The 22209-nt window shown below is 39.7% G+C and overlaps 1 protein-coding gene across 1 annotated transcript in view; it reads right to left on the bottom strand.

Moving 5' to 3' along the window:
• Positions 1-13001: 13001 nt before the first annotated feature.
• LOC133001532 (cytotoxic granule associated RNA binding protein TIA1-like) overlaps positions 13002-22209 on the bottom strand; it is a 10515-nt gene continuing 1307 nt past the window's right edge. Inside the window, exons 3-12 of the mRNA XM_061071132.1 lie at positions 21984-22082; positions 21084-21138; positions 20536-20623; positions 19246-19321; positions 18913-19021; positions 18727-18822; positions 17091-17175; positions 16538-16676; positions 15846-15997; positions 13002-14363 (exon numbers count right to left, since the gene is read on the bottom strand). Coding sequence (XP_060927115.1) covers positions 14225-14363; positions 15846-15997; positions 16538-16676; positions 17091-17175; positions 18727-18822; positions 18913-19021; positions 19246-19321; positions 20536-20623; positions 21084-21138; positions 21984-22082 — 1038 coding nt within the window. The 3' untranslated portion in view covers positions 13002-14224. The remainder of the gene's footprint in view (positions 14364-15845; positions 15998-16537; positions 16677-17090; positions 17176-18726; positions 18823-18912; positions 19022-19245; positions 19322-20535; positions 20624-21083; positions 21139-21983; positions 22083-22209) is intronic.

Genomic DNA, 22209 nt, shown 5'->3' with positions numbered 1-22209 from the left:
AGTTAACGCAGTGCTGCAGCAGAGGGTTCATGTAAAATTCATATCCAACGATGTCAGACACATGTTTCACTCAGTGATGGACTTATTTGACTTCCCGTGTGTCATGTGTCAATCAATGGCTTTAGGCCCACCAAAAAGCTGTGTGTCTGTCACATCATAATCCTCCCTGTCATGATACAGTTACATTGGAGTAAAATATCCACTTAACATGCAATCCATCACTTTTATCTCTCTCAGCGAGTGCTCGTCTTCCTCTCTGTCTGACTGACTGTCATGGTGGAAGCTGTAATATACAATTTCAAAGTATCTCGTTTTTCTCAGAGAAAGCAAAGCCAGGATGTGAGATAGAAACATAATATCCGTCATTTTATCCAAAGGGCCCCCCTGAACTATTAATGTATACATATTTAATATGGTTTGCCCAGGTTAGAGTAGATCTCGTGATCCCTTGAAGTGTGACATGGTTTGCACATTGACCTTCAGTTGCAAAAAAGCATAAATCACTTTAAACATATTCTGTACACTTTCCAACTACTGGACTGAACAACATGCTGTCTTTGGGATTTATGTGATCAACAGTCAAAAGGAATGTCACTGTAACCCTTATGAGAAGTGGAAGTCTTGTAAAGAATACTAATTTCTATAATGACTCAAAACAGACGAAACAGAAGTTCAGATGAGTACAAAAAATATACAAAGCGCCCTCATTCTTCTCTTGGAGTGGAGAAAATCTGGTGGCGTCTGCAACATTTTTGCCTGGAGGCTTTAAAACAGTTGCCAAGCTGAAGTAGACAGAACAGCTAAGACACAGTTAGAGACTTTGAAGTATAAACGTCTGTCACATATGCATTTCTCTATCCTGTCCTCTGAAGCCCCTTCACTGGGCAAAAAAACATTAACAACCGCTAACATCTGGCTTTTTTCTTTTAAAGGTTCAGTGTGTCGAATTTAGCGACATCTAGTGGTGAATTTGCAAGCTGCAGCTGAATACCTTCTACCTCACCCTCCTCTTCCAAACATGAAAGAGAACCTGTGGTTGCCTTCAGTTGTCATAAAAACTCAAAAGATCTTTAGTTTGTCCAGTTTGGGCTACAGTAAAAAACATGGCAGCCTCTGTAGAGAGGAGCCGCTCCTGATGTGAATATAAAGTGTTTAAGTATAAAGGGCCAATTCTAGAGTAAAGAAAACAACAATTTGTACAGTTTAGATGAAACACAATAGTGAAAACATCACTAAGTTTAAATTTCTTCCAATAGATCCCTTTCACCTTAATCCTACACACTGGACCGGTAATGGCAATGGATACAATCAGCATTCCCTCCCAGGTCAAATGTCCCTTATCAGCAGTGACACATGAACTCGGGTGAATGAGCTCATTTCTTTTTCTTCTTCTTCTTTATTTTGGAAGTCTAGATGCTGCACCTGCATTAAACTTCAAGGCATTGAAGGATAAACAGCCATGAACGTTTGTGTACTTTTTGTTGTTTCAGAATGATGACTTAAGTACAGGTGGCTTAACCAAACTCATTATGTCATTTTTGAAAAAAATGTATGTAGAAAAGAAAAAATTTAATTAGATCGAAGGAATCAGGATCATACACTCAAACTTCAATACAACAAATGCAAAAGACATTAAAATTTTTCCAATGAAGTATAAATAAAAACATTGAAAGTCTTTGTGTAGCCATAAGAAAACTCACTGAAATACTTTTTAATGTGTATTTAATCCAAACCTCAACCATCCAATCAGGTCAGTTTTATTTATAAAGCACCCGATCAGTTATCTCAGAGCACTTTCCACATTCTAAACGCTCACTGACACAAAAAGGTACTGGCACTGCCTCCATACTTGTATATAACTTGCACGTAACAGCGCTATTGTGTGTGTGTGTCTGTATTTGTGTTTGTCATGTCAGTATGTGCAGTGGCAGAAAAAGGAGCTGAGAGAGTTGATTGTGCCCTCGGTTAGAGACTGAGTGACATGAGAAGAATGGCGCTGGTTGGCTTTTCACAGGACGGGGGTTGTTGTTATGGTGCCCCGGGGCAGAATGAAAGACGTGTTTTGACATGAGGCCCTTAACTCCTGTAATCCAGCCTGATCTGACCGCTTTATACAACCAAACACCTACTGTAGGTGTTGATTTGCCATAACAACCATAAACAGTGCTAGAAGGACTCCTTTTTAATTTAGTTACTACTGTACAAACTGTACAAAGCTGCAACTATGTACAGATGAATAAATTAATGTCCAACTCAGGTTAATTTTCTTATGGAAGACAGTCTTCAAATGTTCTTCAACACTGTATTCATTTTGAGAAAATCTGTTTAACTGCAGTACATCCAAGGCAATTACTGAAAGGACTTGGACTCAACCATACTTAACATTGTGTATGCAGAGGCACTGTTTTAGATTTCAGGAATTGGGCAGAACTAAGCAGGAAGAGAGGCCTATTCTTTCAGTGTTAACAGTGTGCAGCAATGGTAGATGTTGGAAAGAGCAGTCAACACACTTATCTCCTCCAGAAATATTAAAGAACAAAAGAAGCTTGAGTACAACAGCAGGACACTTTAGAGAAGAAGCAGCCAAAGCAAAACCTCTGGTGATCAGAAGGTCAATGCCATTTTGTGAGTACAGACTGTGAATAAAGATGGACTCCATGTCTCCCCCTCTTCCCACTGAACAAAACTGAAACCAAAATGTATAGGATACAATCACAATGGTGATCGTTGAGTGGGACTGCATAATAGAGGTTTTAATACACACACTACACCAACCAAATCAGTCTCAGCTGTCAATCATGATGTTTCATCCTTTTTTTATAGCATCAAATCTAATAAAAAACCCTCTTATACAAGTATAAGATGGAGTTTATTGTCTATACTGCAGCCAGCCACCAGGGGGTGATCCAGATAAATTGGCTTCATTATTGGGAAGCTGTCATGTTGTCCATCTTATTTATAGTCTATTTTAGTGACTTAATTAGCTGGTTTCTGCTGGTTAAAAACCTGGAACCTCTGCCATACTTGTTTACATGTTGCATTTAGAATTAATGATATCCTCAATGTTCTTAAACATAGACATGTGTGAGTCTCAGATAATGCAACAATACTGTAGGTTTATATCATAGCATCATATTTTGGCATTTCTGAGAATGAGAGTGCTTTTCTCTTTCATCAATTTAGCAATTCTCATCACACTTTACTTTTCTTCTGACATCGCTGTACACAGGCTTGTACTTATGATCTGTATTTTTTCAACATCAGTTTGTCATCATTTGTTGACACAATCCAGGAGAGTGTTGTGTGTATCTAAGCCATGGAAGAGCACACAGTAACCGTGGTCTGTACTTTGTAAACGCTGGACAGCTGCAATATTAAATAGCCACACAATGAAGTACAAATGATTTTGTCAGTACCGCAATAATGGACTACAATTGTATTTACCATGACACTGATCTGATGCACCTTTAAATTAGTGGCCTGCGTTCAGTTTATTTCGAGGACCACTTTGGAGCTGCAGTTATATTAAAAGGGAAGATTCTCTTTAAATATATATTGACATCTCAACTCCTCACAGCTGATGTTACAATTCTCTAAAAAGGTGTTTCTCTGACAAGGAAAATAGAAAAGTAACAGTTTCTCATTTTAAATAAGGGCTCCAGGACCTCAGTCAGGGGCCCCTTGGGTGCCCCTAACCCTAAAATTGAGAAGCAGCGGAATACATGAGGTATAGTTGAGCAGTATTTGGATAATGGCTTTCCAGATAAAAGTCAAAAGGAAAAAAGGGCAAACTATTTTACAGCTGGATATTTATGTTTCCTTGCCCCTGAGACACACATACATACAGAATACGCACACATCCACCACCCCATCTTCCACTTCACCCTTCCCCTCTCTCCCTCTTCCTCTCCCTCTCCCTCTCTCTGGTGGTGCTCTATGGGTAATGTCGAGTGACACATTTAAGCGGGAGCTGTCAACTCCGTGTATGTACCAGTGAGTGGCAGAGCCGCTGAGCATGGGCGACAGATGCACACACAAGCACACAGACCACATACATACCCAACCCTCCATTACTGTGTCACCCGAATACTGCAGAGGCCTACGTTCAATTTGCACTCTGAGAGGATCCCCACCCCCCCAACCACCACCACACACACACACACCATGCATAAGAGTAAGTACATTCTGTCATACACAGACATTCGGACACGCAGCATTGACCTTGGCTGTGATACTGTCCCTGCTTGTGTGTGTGTGTGTGTGTGTGCACTCAAGAAACATCAAACATCATCTACCATCACCCCCCCTCCTCCTCCATTCTTTCTCTTTCTATTAGTTGCTCAGATCTGCTCTCCAGCTCTTTGTCAGCCATGAAGCTGTCAGCAGTGCGGCCAGTGGGCCAAAAGGGAAGAGACGAAGGATAACAAATCTGGAACATGATGCTCAGCGCCGTCAGAAAGCTCCTCTTCTTCTTCTCTGACATTTGGATTTACACATCTCCTTTTCCTGAGTGACAAAGTACATAAACACACGCTTCAAGTCGAGGAGCTTGGCAATCTGCACTCCTCCAACACACACACAGACACACATACACACACACACACACGTGCTGCACATACATACAGCCCTCACTCTGGCTTTTAGGATGAATTTTGGGGAATGGGAGGGGGATATGACATCTAATCCTTGATCCATGGAGCTCTCTCTTACTCTCTCTCTGTGCTGGTGATGAGCGATGAGTCAAGTCAGATGGGGGGATTTTTTCTTTTTTTTTTCATTTGGAGCATTACAGACAGTGGTAATGGGGGTAGTTAGCCGCAGGCTGCCTTTGTCCTACATAGGACTTCTGCAAGACTCCCTTTCGAAACTGTGAACGCAGAGGAAGCGGCTCGGGCTGGGCGTCAGCCAACCGGTGTCCTTCGTCTGCGTCACGTCTCCTCCTGCGCTGAGAGGTATGTGTCACCTCATCATTCAACCTGAGCCTGACACACACTGACAGACACGCCAGCACAAACGTGTGGGTGAGCACTTCAAACACACACGTACGCAGAAACAGTCTGAACACACACACATTATAACCAGATTTTCAACACGCAACTATTCAGACCTGTGTGTGTTTATACTGGAAGCGCACATGGGAGCAAAGCTTCATCTTTATTTGCATGATGGATTATTCAGGTTGTATTCGACGAGCTGCCTATAAATCAGTCACGACTTGTCTGGTGAACACCCTGACAGCAACAAAAATCACCTGTAAGTCTATTTGCACATGCCAGTTATTTGACTTGCAGCTGACGCTGTATACAAAGCACATAATAAATCTGTCAGAGTTATAAACAGGGTGACAGAGATCTGAACAGGCCTTGGCACAGCAAAGTTTGTGTAGTGTCAGAAAAGTTGGACTGGTTTAATGTTTAGCTCAAATGTCAGGGTCATGTTGACATTTGATATGATGAATGTGACTTTTCTTATTACTCCACAGACCTGTCAGTCAATGAGACCCGCACTGACACCTGCCTCACTCTGCTTTCAAGAGCTGCGGGGTCGGTTTCATTTGTCTGGATTTAAAGGGTCACTTCACCCAAATTATAAAGAACATATTGTCATACTTCACTGGTGTGTAGCAATTTAAATTGTTTTATTTTTCCAAGCAATTACTGACAGCATGAAACAAAACGCTGTCAGAGAGTTTAAAAAATGTATGAAAATGTGAATAAATACCAATTTGACCATTTTGAGTGAACTGAACCATTGAATTGAGATTTTTAAAACAGGGCTTCAACTGTTTTTTATGATAAGCACTATTCAGTGTGTGAAAACAGTTGTGTAGTTCCTCTCTTTTGGAGCTCTACAGACGGACACAGACTCAGGGACATGAACGCAGATAATGCCATGAACTGTTTCTGATCCAGGGGCAGCATCCATCGAAGGAAAAGGTTTACCCTGTCCACAAAGAGGGAATCTTCCATGGTCTGCATAGACTTTGAAGGCCAAACCAAAATGAGACAGTCACCTACAGCAGCAGACCAGATGTTGGACACAAACGTTTTAATGCCCCTTGGTTGTGTTAACATGTGTACCAAATACCATTGGCTGTTTAGTTGATTTGAAGAGCGATACTCAGGCGTTGGACATCTCGTAGTTTTCTGGCACCATAACCTTAGTGTAATGAATCCTGGGAAAGGTTGGGCTGGGAATGATCCGGACGCATTTGTCGACCTCATTTGAAAGAGCCTTTGAAATGGGACAGTCTATTAATCGTGATGCAATTGGACTTCAAATGGTGCCTCAGAAGGAGGCCTTTCAGAATATAATATAGAAGAAAATGTTTATCTTAATAAAATATGATCATTATGTATGTGAATATTAATATATTATACAGACTTTTCTCAGCTGTCTGACCAATGCAAGTCCCATCTGCTACACACACATCAAAATCTTAATGCTAAACCAATGCAGATGGGACTTTTTTTATGTTTAATTAATGTTGCAGGAAATATTTGCCTTTTATTTCGGTAACTTCTGGTCAGAGATGAAGCCGATCACATCTCATTCTACATTAAACTGGATCACATATCTTGTTTTTATTTTTTATGTTAGAATCGTGTCTTAGTTTGTTTAAAGCTAGCAGAACTTGCCGCAGAAGTAAATCTTTAATATTTATATTGGATGCTTTGTATAACATTTATAAATGTCCTTGGATGTGCTGAATAGATTGTGCTGGAATATTAAACAGGAACATAAATTTTGTGAGAACTAAACCAGGGCAGAGTTGCTGCATTGAATATTTAACACAATAACTTTGAATCCAACAAATACTCACAAAACCTATAATATAAAACAAATGGATGGTGACATATTATTATCATATGGAACACAGGACATGAATGCTTACATGATAACTACCTAAAACTACCAAACAGAACAGCTTGTCCGTTATTCACTGTACTAGAACAGTGTCCTTTGTAAACCGGACTGTTTGTAATGGACTTTTTTGTCCCTTGTCAATGCTCCTGAGCTACGTCAATATTGTCTCTTGTCCTCAAACAGTTTTACAATATACTATTATTTTTTTATTGTTTGTTTGCTGGAAGTTGTGTACAGAGCTTTTTATACACAGTCAATGCTGCAATGTAAAATTAGAAAACTATGTGTTCATCCTGTCGGGTTTATCTGCATTGAAGATAATTTAGTCAATTTTTTTCATACAATGATGGAGATAAGCCCCTGTGACACCAGTAAAAAAATAATAATAATAATAACCAAATTGATCGGACAGCAATTTCTTATCCTCAGTTTGACCCATTTGTCGACCACTGCTGTAATTTATCAAAGGACATAGAAGAATACATGTTCATCTCGTTCCAACAAGTGAAGGCACACTGCCCCACCCCACTGGCCGCTACAGAGCACTGGTCACCTGTTTATTCCAATTGTACTAATATTGCATCAAATTCAACACTGCACTTTCTCTGAAAATGTACATTTAGTTGGTAGATAAACACACAGAAGCAAAACAAAGCTAAAAGGATGATGCAGATGGTATTTCGGCGCCATGGGAGAAGATTAAAAGTTGTTAACGACCTCTTTAGAGGGCGTTGTCAACTTTTGTATTTTTAGTATTTTCATCCAGTGTCACTTTAGTGTTTTCACTGTAGCATAAGCTTATTTTGCTGGAGTAGATACCAAACTCACACAATGTTCATTTACTGTGTATGTGTGACAGAATGACTTAATTATGGATTAATTGTGTCATTAGCAGGTTTCTGCTGTTGGCACCACATTGGGCCTGTCAAGGTTAATTACTGCAACATGTTTATTTGCTGTCAGCCACTGTTGCAAGCTGTCACTTGCATGGAAACACAGACAAACACACAGACGCTGTTAACTCAAACAGTTCACAGGCACCTTCTGTCCTTCAAGCCCTTTCTCCTCAGCACCTTTGTTTTCTGCTTCAGCACTTGTACAGTACTCCGTCAGCAACCTGAAATACAAACACTCAGCGATCCTACAGTTTTCCACTGCTCAAAACAAAAGCAAGTCACCAGAGGTGAAAACACAGGCAGTGCCGCTGCACAAGGGGCCCAGGTCTTAAAGGGCCTGATGGGGCCTGATGGGGCCCATCCTAAGTCTCTCAAAACTGTGAAAATGATTGTGTTATTTCCAACTTGAATTGGTCCAGTCTGCTTATACATAGTGAATTTTAGCAGGTAATAAATCGTCTGCTAAGGAAGCAATGTTTTCATTGTCGTTTGAGTTTCAGCAGAATGGGGCAACTGATTTTCTTGAAACTTAGTGGAAGGGTCTGGGCCAAGGAATAACATTTTAACTTTTAGCATGATCCCGGCAAAGAGGCACATCTAGGATTTATTTAATTTGTATTCATGAATCTTGATTAACAGAATCAATTATATTGAGAAAACTGATATCTATGAGTGTATGAAATTTGTTGCAGATTTTGATTGAATTCAAGGGGACAGGGTCGATGCTGTATGCTGTTTTGGCAGCTTTCAGGTGTTTGCCAACTTATCATTTCTTGGATGTGTGATTTGCCAAGCATTTACTTTTTTTAATGGGAAATATGTCACAAATTTATACTGATACGTGCCAAGTGAAAGGAGATATGCATCTGAGTATAAATCATTGCATCCGCATGCACATGCACCAGTTTACGTGTCTTTCTGAGTTTTCTTGATCTTAATCTAAATGTAAATGGAGCAAATGGGAAAAACAGCACTGAAAGTCAAAAAGTGTTGGAGGATGCCTTCACTGATATCACACATGTACTTTAAATAAAAAGTTGACACAATACTGGACATAAATGTCAAAAATGAATGGCTTAATGGTTACACAATTCATAATTTAAACATATCACAATTATCTACTTATCTAAACAGATGAAGTAAATAAGCCAAAATGTCAGAGTTGTCAAAAACAACTTAATTTGATTGAATATTTATTTAAGCCTCGGAAGACACATTGAGGGATAAGACCCTCATTTACAATGGTGCCGAGGGTACAATAAAAAAGTTGATACATTAAAAGTTAATACATTGAATAAATAGGAATGAAATAAATATGCATATATATATATACACAGTAATACAAGGTATAAAACAATTTGTCAATAATTAATAAATAATATATGACAATAATAACAATTCGAGGAAAAAGACCAGATCGGTGGTTATATATTGACATAAACCCATCCCTCAGTCACTGAGTATGTATACTTAGGATTGTACATTTTGAAATGTATTCACAGAGTAGAATGACCCAACAAGGTCCGACAGACACCTTATAAACCACATTTAAATTCACTAGATCCAGATTGAATTGGATCTAACCCTAACCCTAACCCATAGAAATCTGCCCCTTTAAGCATTCTTCTCTGAGAAATCAAGGAAAATATAGAATAACTCCATATCCAGGAGGGTGAAAACATAACCCCCTTGGTGCAGACATGACAAGGACAACATCCACAACAACTTTTCCACAAACATAAATTAAGTTTACAGTATATTCTCTCTGCCCCACAGGAACAAAGTGACTTCTTGTCATTTCTGCATAAAGCATTCTGACCACACAAATCAGAAGTTGAAGAAGCTGAGAGGAGTGAAGCAGGACAGGCTCAAAGAGCACTTTGATTGATTTCAGCTGTAATATGCTCACTAACTCATCTCCTGACATCTCCCTCGCTCTCTGTCTCCGTCTCTAACAGACTCTCCAACCATTAAAGCCCAGTCGGGTCCTGGCTGAGCAGCTGTGAAAAGACAAACCATTTATCAGCCTGTCAGCTCTTGCTGCCTGTTATTCCAGCCAGTCAGACTGCACTGCTGTCCGAGACACAATAACTCTGACTGAGGAGAGCTGGCACGCACACACACACACATAATTCAGGGTTTGATATACAATAGGTAAAAGGTAACAAAGGACAAATAATTCAGACTGATAAGAACGCAGATAATAACAGTTTTATTTATGTTAGTGAATTGATTCCCTCACACAAACACACTACTGTCTGCTCTCTCTCTTTCACACACACACACCTGAATGTGACAGACAGTCATTTAACATGGTGACAGGTTGACTGATGGTTTGGGTGGCACTGTGCTAAATAACAGCAAAGTCAGCCACCTGCTCCACAAAACCAGGCCGGTCATATGGGCTGAGAGCGCCATCTAGTGCAAAAATGGACAACTACATTCTGAGATCTGGAGAAGAAGTCAATCTGGGAAGGACAAAAAGCAGGAAATAAACAGCTTTTGATTAAAAGCAGAGATCAAAGTTAATATTAAAATTATCTACAGGGTTTTATAGGCCATGCTCATCTTGGAGGCCACAAGTGATGCTTTGCATATGTATATAAACTTTAATATAGGCTCAAGGCACACAGAGGAAAAAAACAACAACAATACATACAATCAATACATTGCATAAAAATATACAGGGAAAGAAGGGCTAAAAAAGTCAGTGTCTGTAATAATGCCCTAAGTATTTGGTACTATTGTTGGACTCCCCCAGAGTTTACCCAGAAAGATGAAAGGCAGGGAACTTAATATCCATGTCATCCTTAGTCCTACAGACCATTACCACACTCTTATTGGCATTATATTAAAATCAACCCCATAATTGGTGCAGATGTTAAGCAGCTGTTGAAACCCACTGCTACTGGGGATATTAAAGCTAGGTCGTCTGCATACATAAAGTGGTTAACCGTTAACCGTACATTACCTGATTGGTAATGTACAATATCTCGTGACCCAGTGAACTACACTTAAAATAAGTTTAGTTCAGTCAGGACCAGTTTGATCAAAAGTACTTTGACTTGAATAAACAAGTCACATCAGCTGAGCTGTCAGCTGATGTGGGCTGGTACAGAGAGATGCTGTTGTCAGCTGATGTGCTGGTTTGGGGCTGAGCTTGACTTTGGGACCTGCCTGAACTCATACTCTGCTCAATTCATTTTTTGAAAGAGAATAAAAACCATCATAGAGACTGTAGGGACCCAATTCTCTGTGAAATGCATGTCCATCTACTTCAGAGTGAAGAGCTGGAGATGAACCTGCAGCTGACGCTTCTTTACTGTTTCTGAGACTAAAGTCAGAGCTGTGTCTATAGTAGAGCTTCAGTGGCTGAGAACAGTGACAATGTAAAGACTCACTTGACTGCACCTTTTAAAGTTACACTTTTTTTAAGGTTAAAACAATAGGAAGATATATTTGTGGTTTTAACTCACATAAATCATCTCAGTATAATATCATCACAATTGTCTCTGTTGCTTTGTCAACTGGGCACTTGGTGTCCGTCTGAGCCTCTGGTCTGATTGGCCAGGCCAACCCCAGCTGACAAACTGTAGCCTGTATCTTGGTGAAACTCACAGGTAAATTCAAATTTCGATTTACAATCAGTGCTGATATGAGCTAAACAGACTGTCAGATTCAAATAGCATCTTCAATAGTTCTATTCTTGGGCAGACTGCAATATTGGCGTGATAACGTCTGCTTATTGACGTAGTGATGCTTGTTGCTGTGTTGTTAAAGTTGAAACAACAATTTTGATTGAATATTTATTTAAGCCTCGGAAGACACATTGAGGGATAAGACCCTCATTTACAATGGTGCCGAGGGTACAATAAAAAAGTTGATACATTAAAAGTGAATACATTGAATAAATAGGAATGAAATAAATATGCATATATATATATATATATACACAGTAATACAAGGTATAAAACAATTCGTCAATATTTATCAATTTATCAATAATTAATGAGCGATAGACTATGGCTGCAGTGAAAACTGATTTGTTTACATCAATAAGTTCCAGAAGTCCTGACAACTTGTTTTAAGGCACAGATTTTAAAGATGGGCAGTGTGCCCTGTCAATTAAGCTTTTAGATTTTCTTCAGCATGGGGCCTTTGACATTTTTACTATATACTATAGTATATATTTTTTAATTTAGTCTACATTCTAAATATCTGGCTGTTTACACTTTACTTGGGTTTGTTATTTAATAATACACAGCAAAACGTGTTTCAGGGAGACAGGATGGACAAAACTACTGCCTCCATTGAGTGGAATTCAGCCATCATGAATATTATTCATAGGAACCAAATTCCTGCTGTGATATGCCAAAGTTTCTGAAATGTTAACATGGCCAAGGCAAAATAATCGCTCTATTTTTAGAGAATCAGGGTCAAGCTAATAATATCGTTCTATTTGTCTTTGTATACAGAAGGTGTTGAATCCCATGACATGATGTACATACCTAAATGTACTGATGCTGTATCCCACTGTCATTCATTACAGTGCCCATATTAAGCTTCTGGGTTTTCCCCTTTCCTTTACTACTTTGTTTCAGATTTTTGTGAGGTTCAGGTTTATCTAAATTATAATACAACTGCACCTTAAACACTGTGTTTAAATGTCACCCAGTTGGAGCCCAATTAAAGAGTGTCATGGGAGGCGGGCCAAGACCTAAAACGGAGCACTTCAAACAGTGGAAATAGACAACACAGCAGTGAATTGTGAGACAAATAATGTGTTTTGAACATTACAGGTTGTAAACCTTATGTAGTGGACCCCCAAGGTAAAATATTGAAGCTGTACCGGACCGAAGAGTGGGTCTTATATGTTCTGGAACCAAACTAGGAGTACCTCAGGTGGACATTGACTAAATGTATCCAGTATGTACACAGTATAAATATAGGATGAAGACAAAGAGAGGTAACTGGGCTTTAACCTGAGGGCAATTTTAATATTTTCAGTACATTTATTACAATGGATTTAGAATTTCTGCAGACCTACACCGCATATGGAAAATAATGTTCAGTGACACATAGATACTGATTAAGGGTTAATTGTACAGGAGAGTCTGGAACAATCGTGTGCGGTTCTTGCACTAAACTACAAAAAAAGCATTTCATTATTAAATCTCTATTAATGTTTCCTAGAAAACCACTTGTCCATGAGAAAAAAGCAACTAACACACAGTGCAGTTTATGTGCATGAGCATTTTAATTGGACAAAGCAAGAAAACATTGATTACAGTAGCAGAGTTATCAGTTCTCAGGGCTAACACCTTTCTAAACACAAAGGTCTGAACATGTCTGTAGGCACTGCCTAATTAAAAAGAGGGTCTTGTCAGCTAAAAGAAACCAGCTCTATAAGGCAACAGTTACAATGGCCTCTCCATTTCTCTGGCAAAAAGAGCAGGTGTAAAGGTTGAATCCACTCAGATTTTTGATATAAAATACTGGCGTTTCAATAGATATTTAAAAAACATCAGAAGTGTCAAACATGTTCACCTTTTAACATTTGAATTTAAGTGTGCACTGAATGGCAATGCCGTGTTATCCCTGCATGGAAGAATCGTGTGTGTGTGTTGCACTGTGCCAGTGTCACGTTTCATAGTGCCACTCTGCTACGCACAATGTTGAGTTAACTGTCGAGTTATCAAAACAAAAGAGAAAAGCAAGCACCCACAGTTAACAGTAGCATTTTACTTACACTGTTTCAAATGAATGAATGTATGAATGGTTATTTACAAGTGGCAAAATGCTTTGAGGCTGTCTGAAAGATATGAAGGAGAAATGGAATGCAAAAAGAAAACTCTTGGTAGTCAAATTTGTCCATGTACAAGAGGAAAAAACTGTGCAATATATATCTGCCCTTACAGAGAAACAGCAGTGGCAACAATCCCTGCACTTGATTTTAATCCAAGAGAAAATGAGAACAAATTAAACTGATTTCCATTCCTCAAATAATAACTAAGGTTCATAACTTAGCACAACTCAGAATTGAACAGTTTCTTTAAAAAAAGGACAAACCTCTCTGTGGCTGTCTGAGAGGAAATGTGTGAAAATGGAAGCAATTTGTAAAACCCAGAAACAAAAATCCAAAAGTTTCTCCTTTACAGTTTTATACTCATTTACAGTTAACTTAAAAATGGTAAGAGCCCTGGTTCTTGGCCAGTCTTGCCTTCCACAAAGGGTGTAAAGACCGGTGTGGGTCAAATAGCTCCTCCCTGGCCCCAGTTACTCCAACCCCCCAATGAAATCCCATTTACATCTCCTTCAGACGTCAACCTTCCCATTAGGTTCCACATCCCAGTAAAAGTCCTAGTCCTGCCACAAATGGAGGCGGTGTTACACAGCCCCGTGGGGCACCGTACAGCCAATAAGAGGCTGATGGTTGACAATTCTCCCACCCTGCCCACTTATCAGTGTGTGGGGTATCCTGCGGCTCCCATACCGGGCTGGTTGGCTAGCATACTCCCATTCAATCCCTGTGTAGGTTCCATTACCCCACCGTTACTGATGGCGCCCATGCCAGTCCACCCAGCACTGGCCGGTAAGTGACTGCGAAAAAAATGAGGTAAAGAGAGAGAGAGAGAGAGAGAGACAGAAAGACAAAATGCCAGCAGGTTAGAAGAGACAAGGCGAAAGGGAGCCAAAGGGACGGTATATTTTAGAGCTACTAGAATCTGGACAGGCTAGAATGAGGACAAGGCGGCAAACAAGAGTTATCAGAGGTTGTGAGGGTGAGGCAGGCTGGGCAAAAAATCAAGCTAGCAAAAAAATTAAAAGGAAACAAAACAAAAATCAGAAGGTGGAGGGCGCTTTGGAAGGGCCAAAGGTAAGTGTTGATTGATTAAACATGGGTGGACAAAGCAGACAAAGAGCAAACAGGCCAAGCGCAGCAAGCTAAATATTCCTTCCTTCCCCCACCCAACTGCTGTAGTCGCACTATTCTACAACCATGTAGATTATCTTCATTTTTCTGGCAACACTTGGACATTTGACCACAAACTTAAATTCTCACCTGATTAACGTGACGTATTTTAAGTCTTTCATCATTCGTGTAAATCAACTGAATTCTAAGTTCAGTGTGGAGAATGACGGCCATTAAAAGATAAGGCCTTAGCTTCAAGTCGAGAGAGGCCTGCCCTCTGTCTCAGGAATTGTGCATTTACTCCTACTGCATCGAAAATCACACTACTTTAATCTACCTCACACCTCTGTACACAGCCTATTCATACACCTGCTCGCCAAGAATGTTAGACTGTCGACACCATAATGGCCTCTCTTTTATTTTTCTTTGGTGTACAAAGCATCACTGCACATCGGCTGTCTAAACAAAAACAAAATTTGATAATCTACAAATTATATTTAACATGTCCCACTGATAATCATGTACAGATCAAATTCACAGGCAAATGTAAAAATAAATCAAAGAATCAAAAGAAAATCTGTAAAAAGCTGACATGAATTTAGACATACAAAACAAATGAACAGCCTTAAAGAACACAGTTCTTACACACAGTGGGCAATCTTACAAAAAGGGGATTTGCATTCTTCATCTAAGTGGAACTTTGTTCTGAGCTTTAAGCATTTTTCATATTTCTGTTACTTTTAAATGTCTTGAAATGTATAAAAAAGATTTTACCTACTTTAAGGCAGTCTTACATTTGTGTTTGGGATATCTGACAGATTTTAAAGTATGTGTGAAAATTCAAGACAAAAATATTTTGGAACAAACCCCTTCTGTTAAGATACGTTTGTCACATTGAACTGTACTGACACACTGAAACACGGGTAACAACAAAACTGAAGTTGAGATAGTTCTGTGTGAATGTGTGTGTGTTCATTTCTTAATCTTGTCATGATAAGAGAGATGAGGGGCTGGTGAGGGCAGATGGGCGGGAAGTGGGGTTGGGGGAGGGAGGTCATGGCTCCCTCCTGTGGCCAGAGCTGGCTCTCGCTGCTCCGGTGTTGAAGGGGAACTCTGGTGCTGCAGGAGGAGGCGGTGAAGGGGAGCCCTGTGCACACCGAGCTACTTACTTGAAGCCCTGCTGGTTCCAAGCCTGGCTGTAGACGCCGTAGGTTGGCACCTGCCACCCGTTGGGGACGTACTGGCTAATCTGGGGCCCGTTGCCATACCACTGGCCCCACTGGCCATAGGGCTGGGCTGCCGCGAAGCCCATCTTGTTTTGCTGTAGGACATAGTACAAGCATGGTTTACGTGAGCTTCAAGGAGGCAGACACCAAAAAAGGATAGCATGTGATACAAGGAAGGACTTTTAAAAACACCACTAAAGCCAGGACAAAGCGAACGTTTCCCTGAGTGTCACAAGGAGAATCCAAGCTTTAAAGCCACACGAACCTAAAACTCCTTTTTTTTCAAAATAAATTCACCCGACCGATGTTACAATGAAATATAATTTAATAATATAATCTTTAAAATATATTTCATTGTGTTGTTTTAATACCAGTCTTAAACCAGCTGATGTTGTTGAAGTTGTACACACTCATGACACTGCAGCACTAACTGACTGACTAACATTCAAAGCTAGGATTGCTAATCCTGGAAAAGTTAGCAAGAACAGGCTAAATTTTGAGAAACTGCAAACGATACATCCAAACCCTCCCATCGTCCAGGTCGTTAAATCTACGCCCCCATTACACATGCATGTGCACGGACTGACATCTGCTAAGGCAGCTTCAGGAAGAGGAGGGATATTTGGTGTCCTTACCTGGGGCACGGGCATCTGCTGCATCGGGTTCAGCATGTCCGGGGTCTCTTTACCCCAGTAGCATTTAACTACGTGGCCCTCTATTGAAGAGCCATTCACTGACACAATGGCATGGGCTGCTGACTCATGGGAGTTAAACCTGGACAAAAATAGAGGTAGAGAGGGAATAGGTAAGCACTGTACCTCATTTACTCAGCAAAAGGTGAACACCGATGCTGGAGATCTGTCAGCAAACTGGGAGAAAGGCTGTCCTATAACATCTGCACTGCAAGCATCTAACTGGTCACATGTGAGATAAAACCATGAGTCAACACTTAATCAGTAATGAAAACTGAATACTGACGGCCAAAATCCTGCTTGTGGATATAACCCATGCTGCTCACATCACTAAAAGATGTTTCATTGTTAGGGTTATTTAAAATCCAGATCCCCTGTGTTTCCAGCTATTTATTTAGAATTAAGTCATCAGATCAAGAACCAGTGTATCATTCACTGACGTTGATGAAAAAGGGCGGAAAGGAAAAAGCAAGGTTAATCTGAAGTCCCCACATACCTCACAAATGAATAACCTTTATCTGGAAAAACTCTGATTTCCATGATTTGTCCAAAGGCGGAGAAAGTCTGTCTCATCAGTTGTTCTGAAAGACAAGCAGAAGAGGAGCATAAGATATCAAACTATAAGAGTTGGTGAGAAACATGGCATCTTGGATCTGCTGATAACACCCCCAAGCTTTTAAATAATCTCTGAGTAAAACACATGTGGCCTTAATTTTGCAAGGACTTGCAACATTATAAACATGACACTTTATGCTTTTTAAGACCTCAATAAATGATATTTAGGACCCAAAGAATCTCAAAAAGTTTTCTTTTTTTGTAGAGAATTTATTTAAACCTAGTAAAAAAGGTGGATAAGATATCAGAATACAAGCATTGAGTGAGGCAACTGCTGAAGCTATTTACTGTTTTCTTTGGTGTTTAATAGTTTAACATTTGTTTAAATATTAACTAGTTATAATATGCCGAATACTAATAATTAAAAAAGTTGTGTTAGTTTATGCAGGTACCGAGTACCAGGTGATAAAGATGAACATAGATGGTTAGGCGGGTACTGGGAAGGTTTCATGGTTTATAAATAAATAACTTATATTGCCCAATCCATGTTTGTCTGGACACATTGGTGTTGATTGTTGAACTCATGTTTACCTCCTGTCTCTCGAACGTCCATTCAGCACTGCACTTATTATATAGAAAATCCTTCAATAAACAGATTTTGATTTGATAAATAAGGGCTCTTTTAAGTCTCTGTAGTAGTTTCTCAAAAATAGTCAAATAGAAAGAATTTCAAATGAGTCCTATGCAGGAAAGATTAAGCTGTAGCTATATACAGATTATACTTAATATGTTTACTGTTAGTTTTGGCCTTATTGTTGATTGATGCTATAAAATAATCACATAAAATTAGTGTGCTTCTCCCTTCAGAGCTGGATGAGACGAATCATCTAACAATGCCATCTCTCAAGACAATTGGCTGATGAAATACATCATGATTTGTTTTAATTCTAGTGGGCAAGGGGAAATGGGAAAGGCTCTCCCGCCCATGACCTGACTATCCCTATTGACAGCTCTGTGGTAGCCCCCACCCAGACCTGTTTTGTAGAGGTCGGAGCCTGCAAAAGATTTTTTAAGTAATGTTTCAGACGATGGCTGACGATCAAAGCGAGTGGAGCCATATTGTAGCAGATTACAGTGACAGTTTCATGGATGAAATTACAAGGTTGAAGATTCCGGTTGACATGCTGGCCAAGGCTCAGTTGGCAAGCGATGCGTTTGAGAAGGAGGAAGATCTCCGACAGTTTACTGGTTGTTTTTTTTATGTTTTAGCATTTTACAGGAAGGCAATGATTTACAATGAAATCCAAACGTTTAAGCGGTTAAATGTTTTTTCTTCTTCATGTCTCTATCTGCCTCAAACAAATTGAAGTTATTTAAGTGCTGGCAATTCTTCAGAAAATCCTCAGCTTTAAGGGGTTCGTTATTTAACAATGCTTGGTTATTTTAAAACTTTTTTCACAAAACAGTTTTTACTCTTCGCCTTGGGTCTTAATGGGTTAATGAAGGGCTTTCCTCAGTCATCTGGTCAGTGTTATTATAATTGTGTTGGTAGCAACAATACTCGTACTTCTCCTCACCCGTCAGGCCGGCGCTGACTCCACCACAGTACACGGTGCAGTTACTGGGACTTGACTGACTCACTACTTCCTCAAATGATAGGTGCTTGGAATTACCTGGGAGGAAAATACAAAAAGACAAATTCGCTATTAACATGTGATCCAACATCTTGAACAAGCAAGAACTGCACATTTATACCTACGCACTTTCATAAGTGGCCTTTGGGGCAGGGGGCTTTCTTGTGGCCCAGTTAGTTCGAATCTGTCTTCCTCCTAACCACTGTCCCCCCATCTGCTGAATGGCGTTTTCTGCATCCTGGAACAAAGAAAGCATTTGGTTGGTGCATCAGCTGGAGGCTTGTTATGTAAAATATAAAAGCACAGAACCCAAATAAATAAGTACCAATGTGAAACGTAGTATTTTGTTTTATATAACAAGGCAGAATGCTTCTGGTCCTTGGAGAATGTTTTGGAGAAATAATAACATTTTAAGACCCCCCCCCCATACACAGCAGTACTGACACAATGATGTCTACTCACCCATTTGTTGAAGAAAGACACAAAGCCATAGCCCCTAGATTTCCCTGTAGCCATATCTTTCACAACACGAGCGTCTCTGTGGACAAACACGACAACACGGTTACATCACATGTAGCCAACATGAAGACTCCACTGAAAGGAGATAGTGTCTTTAATTTAGTCTGCAAGTACATAAGGTACTAACTTTTTATCTACCATTTATTTACCTCCATTCATTGCTTGGTTGGTAGCATTTTTGAATAATGAAAAAGAACTCCCTACAGTTTCGCAAACACTGGGTCAACATGTTCAAATTGTCTTTCTTGTTCAAACAAAACCGCAAAACATTCAAGTCAGTAACAGAAGACAAGTAAACATCCACATTCAAACAATAAAAATAAAAAAATGTCAAAATCAATTGCAGTTATTTGCTGGCAACTACCTAATTGATTCAATGTTTCCTCCTTAATTGAAACGAAAAAAATCTGGAGCAGTGCAGGGCCTTATATATATATATATATATATATATATATGTGCGTGTACTGCATGCGCACATGGTTCCTTGTATTTTGTATGTTTCATTGATAAGAGGCAGGAATGTGAAACATATTAATGCCTGATATCAAAGCAAAGTCGCAGTTTCTATCCCCAATTTAATTGTCTTAAGCAGTTTTCAGACATGACCTGTGGGTAAAATCCGGAGAATTGGCTATGGAGTCTACCCGCAGTTTGCCTTTATGCATGCACAATGTAGCGTCTCACTCCGACACATGCAGTTCCTCCGAAGAAAAAACATTCGGAGGAACTGCGTGATTCAATGCCTGTTTGAAAGCAGCTTACAGGGATAGTTCACAGAAAAATTAAAATGCACTTATCTCACCGCTATGCCGATGGAGTGGTGGATGAACTGTTTGAGTGCACAAAACATTTCTGGAGTTTAAAGGGTAAACTTTGTTGCATGCAGCCGAATCCAATACAATTGAAGTCAATGGCGACTTAGACGTGATAAAACAGAAAAAAGACAAGACTCCATACTGCTTGTGCTGGTCAGCCAGGTTTCAGCAAGCCCAGACATTGATATTTTACGTGAAATTAGGTAATTTACACTGCGCTTTTAGCCTAAATGTCCTCTGATATCTTCCCACAAGGTGAATTTACAGACCCTCGGACACACCATTGTGGGTCCACCTCCGCTAGCTTAGTCACTTTCAGTGGAAATTTACGCTTTAATTACCTCGCATAGAGTGTATGTAGACCAACAAATAGATGAACCACTGAAACTTAGTCAGTAAGTTTTAGCACTATACTTACGATATCCTGCCAAATGGACCGAAAGCAGCTTTGACGTCTTCTGTAGTTATTTCTGGGCTGAGGTCTCCAACGAAGACATGAAAGTGATCTATAGGGGGAAAACAGCAGAGAAGTAGCATCTGTTACAGCAAATACCTTTTCAATGACTGTGATGTTCTACCTGGGTCAGTTCATTTTAATACGATTGTTAATTGGGGGACAATAAAAGCAGCATCATCCTGGTAGACCAACTACATACGAATATATGTAAGCATAGGTGCAGTGTAAATATTTGCCTGTGATTTCTATTTAGGATTCAGACATTTCCACATTACTCATGTTAAAATATACTTTCATTTGGCAGTTTATTAGTAGGTTGATCTTGCTTAAACTAATTCAGACTAGGACAACAGTCCTTCAGTAAATTCACCATTAAGATATACATGTTGATTTTGGTTAAAACAGGTTTACTGCCAGAATAATATATTAGACTGTGTTAGTTTTAAATAGGTGTATCTAACAAATTGCCAATCAAGTGTTTATCTCCCGTAACAAGCAGCTGTACTTACTACTTGTATCTTTTTTCTGGCTGGTTGGCGTCGTGGCCCAGTTTACTTTGACCTCCTGTGGAGAGGGACAGAGAGAAAACAGGCCAGGTGGGGTATGTTTACATCACTTACAGAAAAACATGGTAATCTCCACTATAATGGCTTCAGATGTGCTACTTATTTCCTATGATCTGTCCTTTTTCCCCTCACTTGAATCCTGTGTATGTCAAGCAGCATTGAACAAGAACGTTTATCTCGTATTAAATCGTGCAACCTCAATTATCTTTAAACAGAATAAACTGCAACTAGTCTACCATGTGTGACTCAAACTATTTCATACAGATATTACTGGAAGTTACTAAACTCATTTGCAGAGCACCTCACATGAGAGTAGCTACTCAGTTCAGCATCATATTCATTAGGGCTTTCCAGTTTATGTCCTAGCACTGAGTATAGGAGCTCTACCATTATTACACCACAAAGTATACCTTATATATTATTTTATAAGGCCCTGTGGTCTTTTAAATGTTAATGGTTTCTGCTGGAGTAAATGTTCATATGGCCTTGAACATTTTCTTGAAAGTGCAGCCCTGGCTTGATCAATGAAACCCTAAAATACATTTTTGCCACTACTTACTTCTTCTCAACCCTAAATCTCAAGTCACATCCTGGCAACATTCTTAGCGACCAAACATCACAGGTTCATGAATTTCAAGACTATTCGTTTAAAATGATGGAGCCAAAATTATAACTCAAGGTCATTTTCTGGCAGTGTTCAAGATCTGATTTGAACACCGGCTGCAGCAGCGTACCCATGCCAGTTGGAAGACCTTATCTCTGTAATGGAATATGAATGTGACCCTAAAGTACCACACCTGAAGCCCTCCCATCCCCACTCACCCTGTAGATACGATAGCTTACCTTACCCATAATTTTCCTTCCATTCATGGCTGCCAATGAGGCAGCAGCATGCCTGTGGTCATAGAACTCCACAAAGCAGTATGGATCATTTCCCGCTGTCTGTCAATCGGGAAACAACACACTGATATTAAGTGCACAGTAATGTTTTTGATTTCATCACTCATGACATCAGTCACCTACTGTGTTTTGACGTGTGAGGCCTGATACAACAGGCTGAGAGAGGGGA

This window comes from Limanda limanda, chromosome 5 (assembly GCF_963576545.1).
Source record: "Limanda limanda chromosome 5, fLimLim1.1, whole genome shotgun sequence".
Taxonomy (NCBI): domain Eukaryota; kingdom Metazoa; phylum Chordata; class Actinopteri; order Pleuronectiformes; family Pleuronectidae; genus Limanda; species Limanda limanda.
Note: the sequence above shows the minus strand (reverse complement) of the source record. Positions and strands in the feature narration are given on the sequence as shown.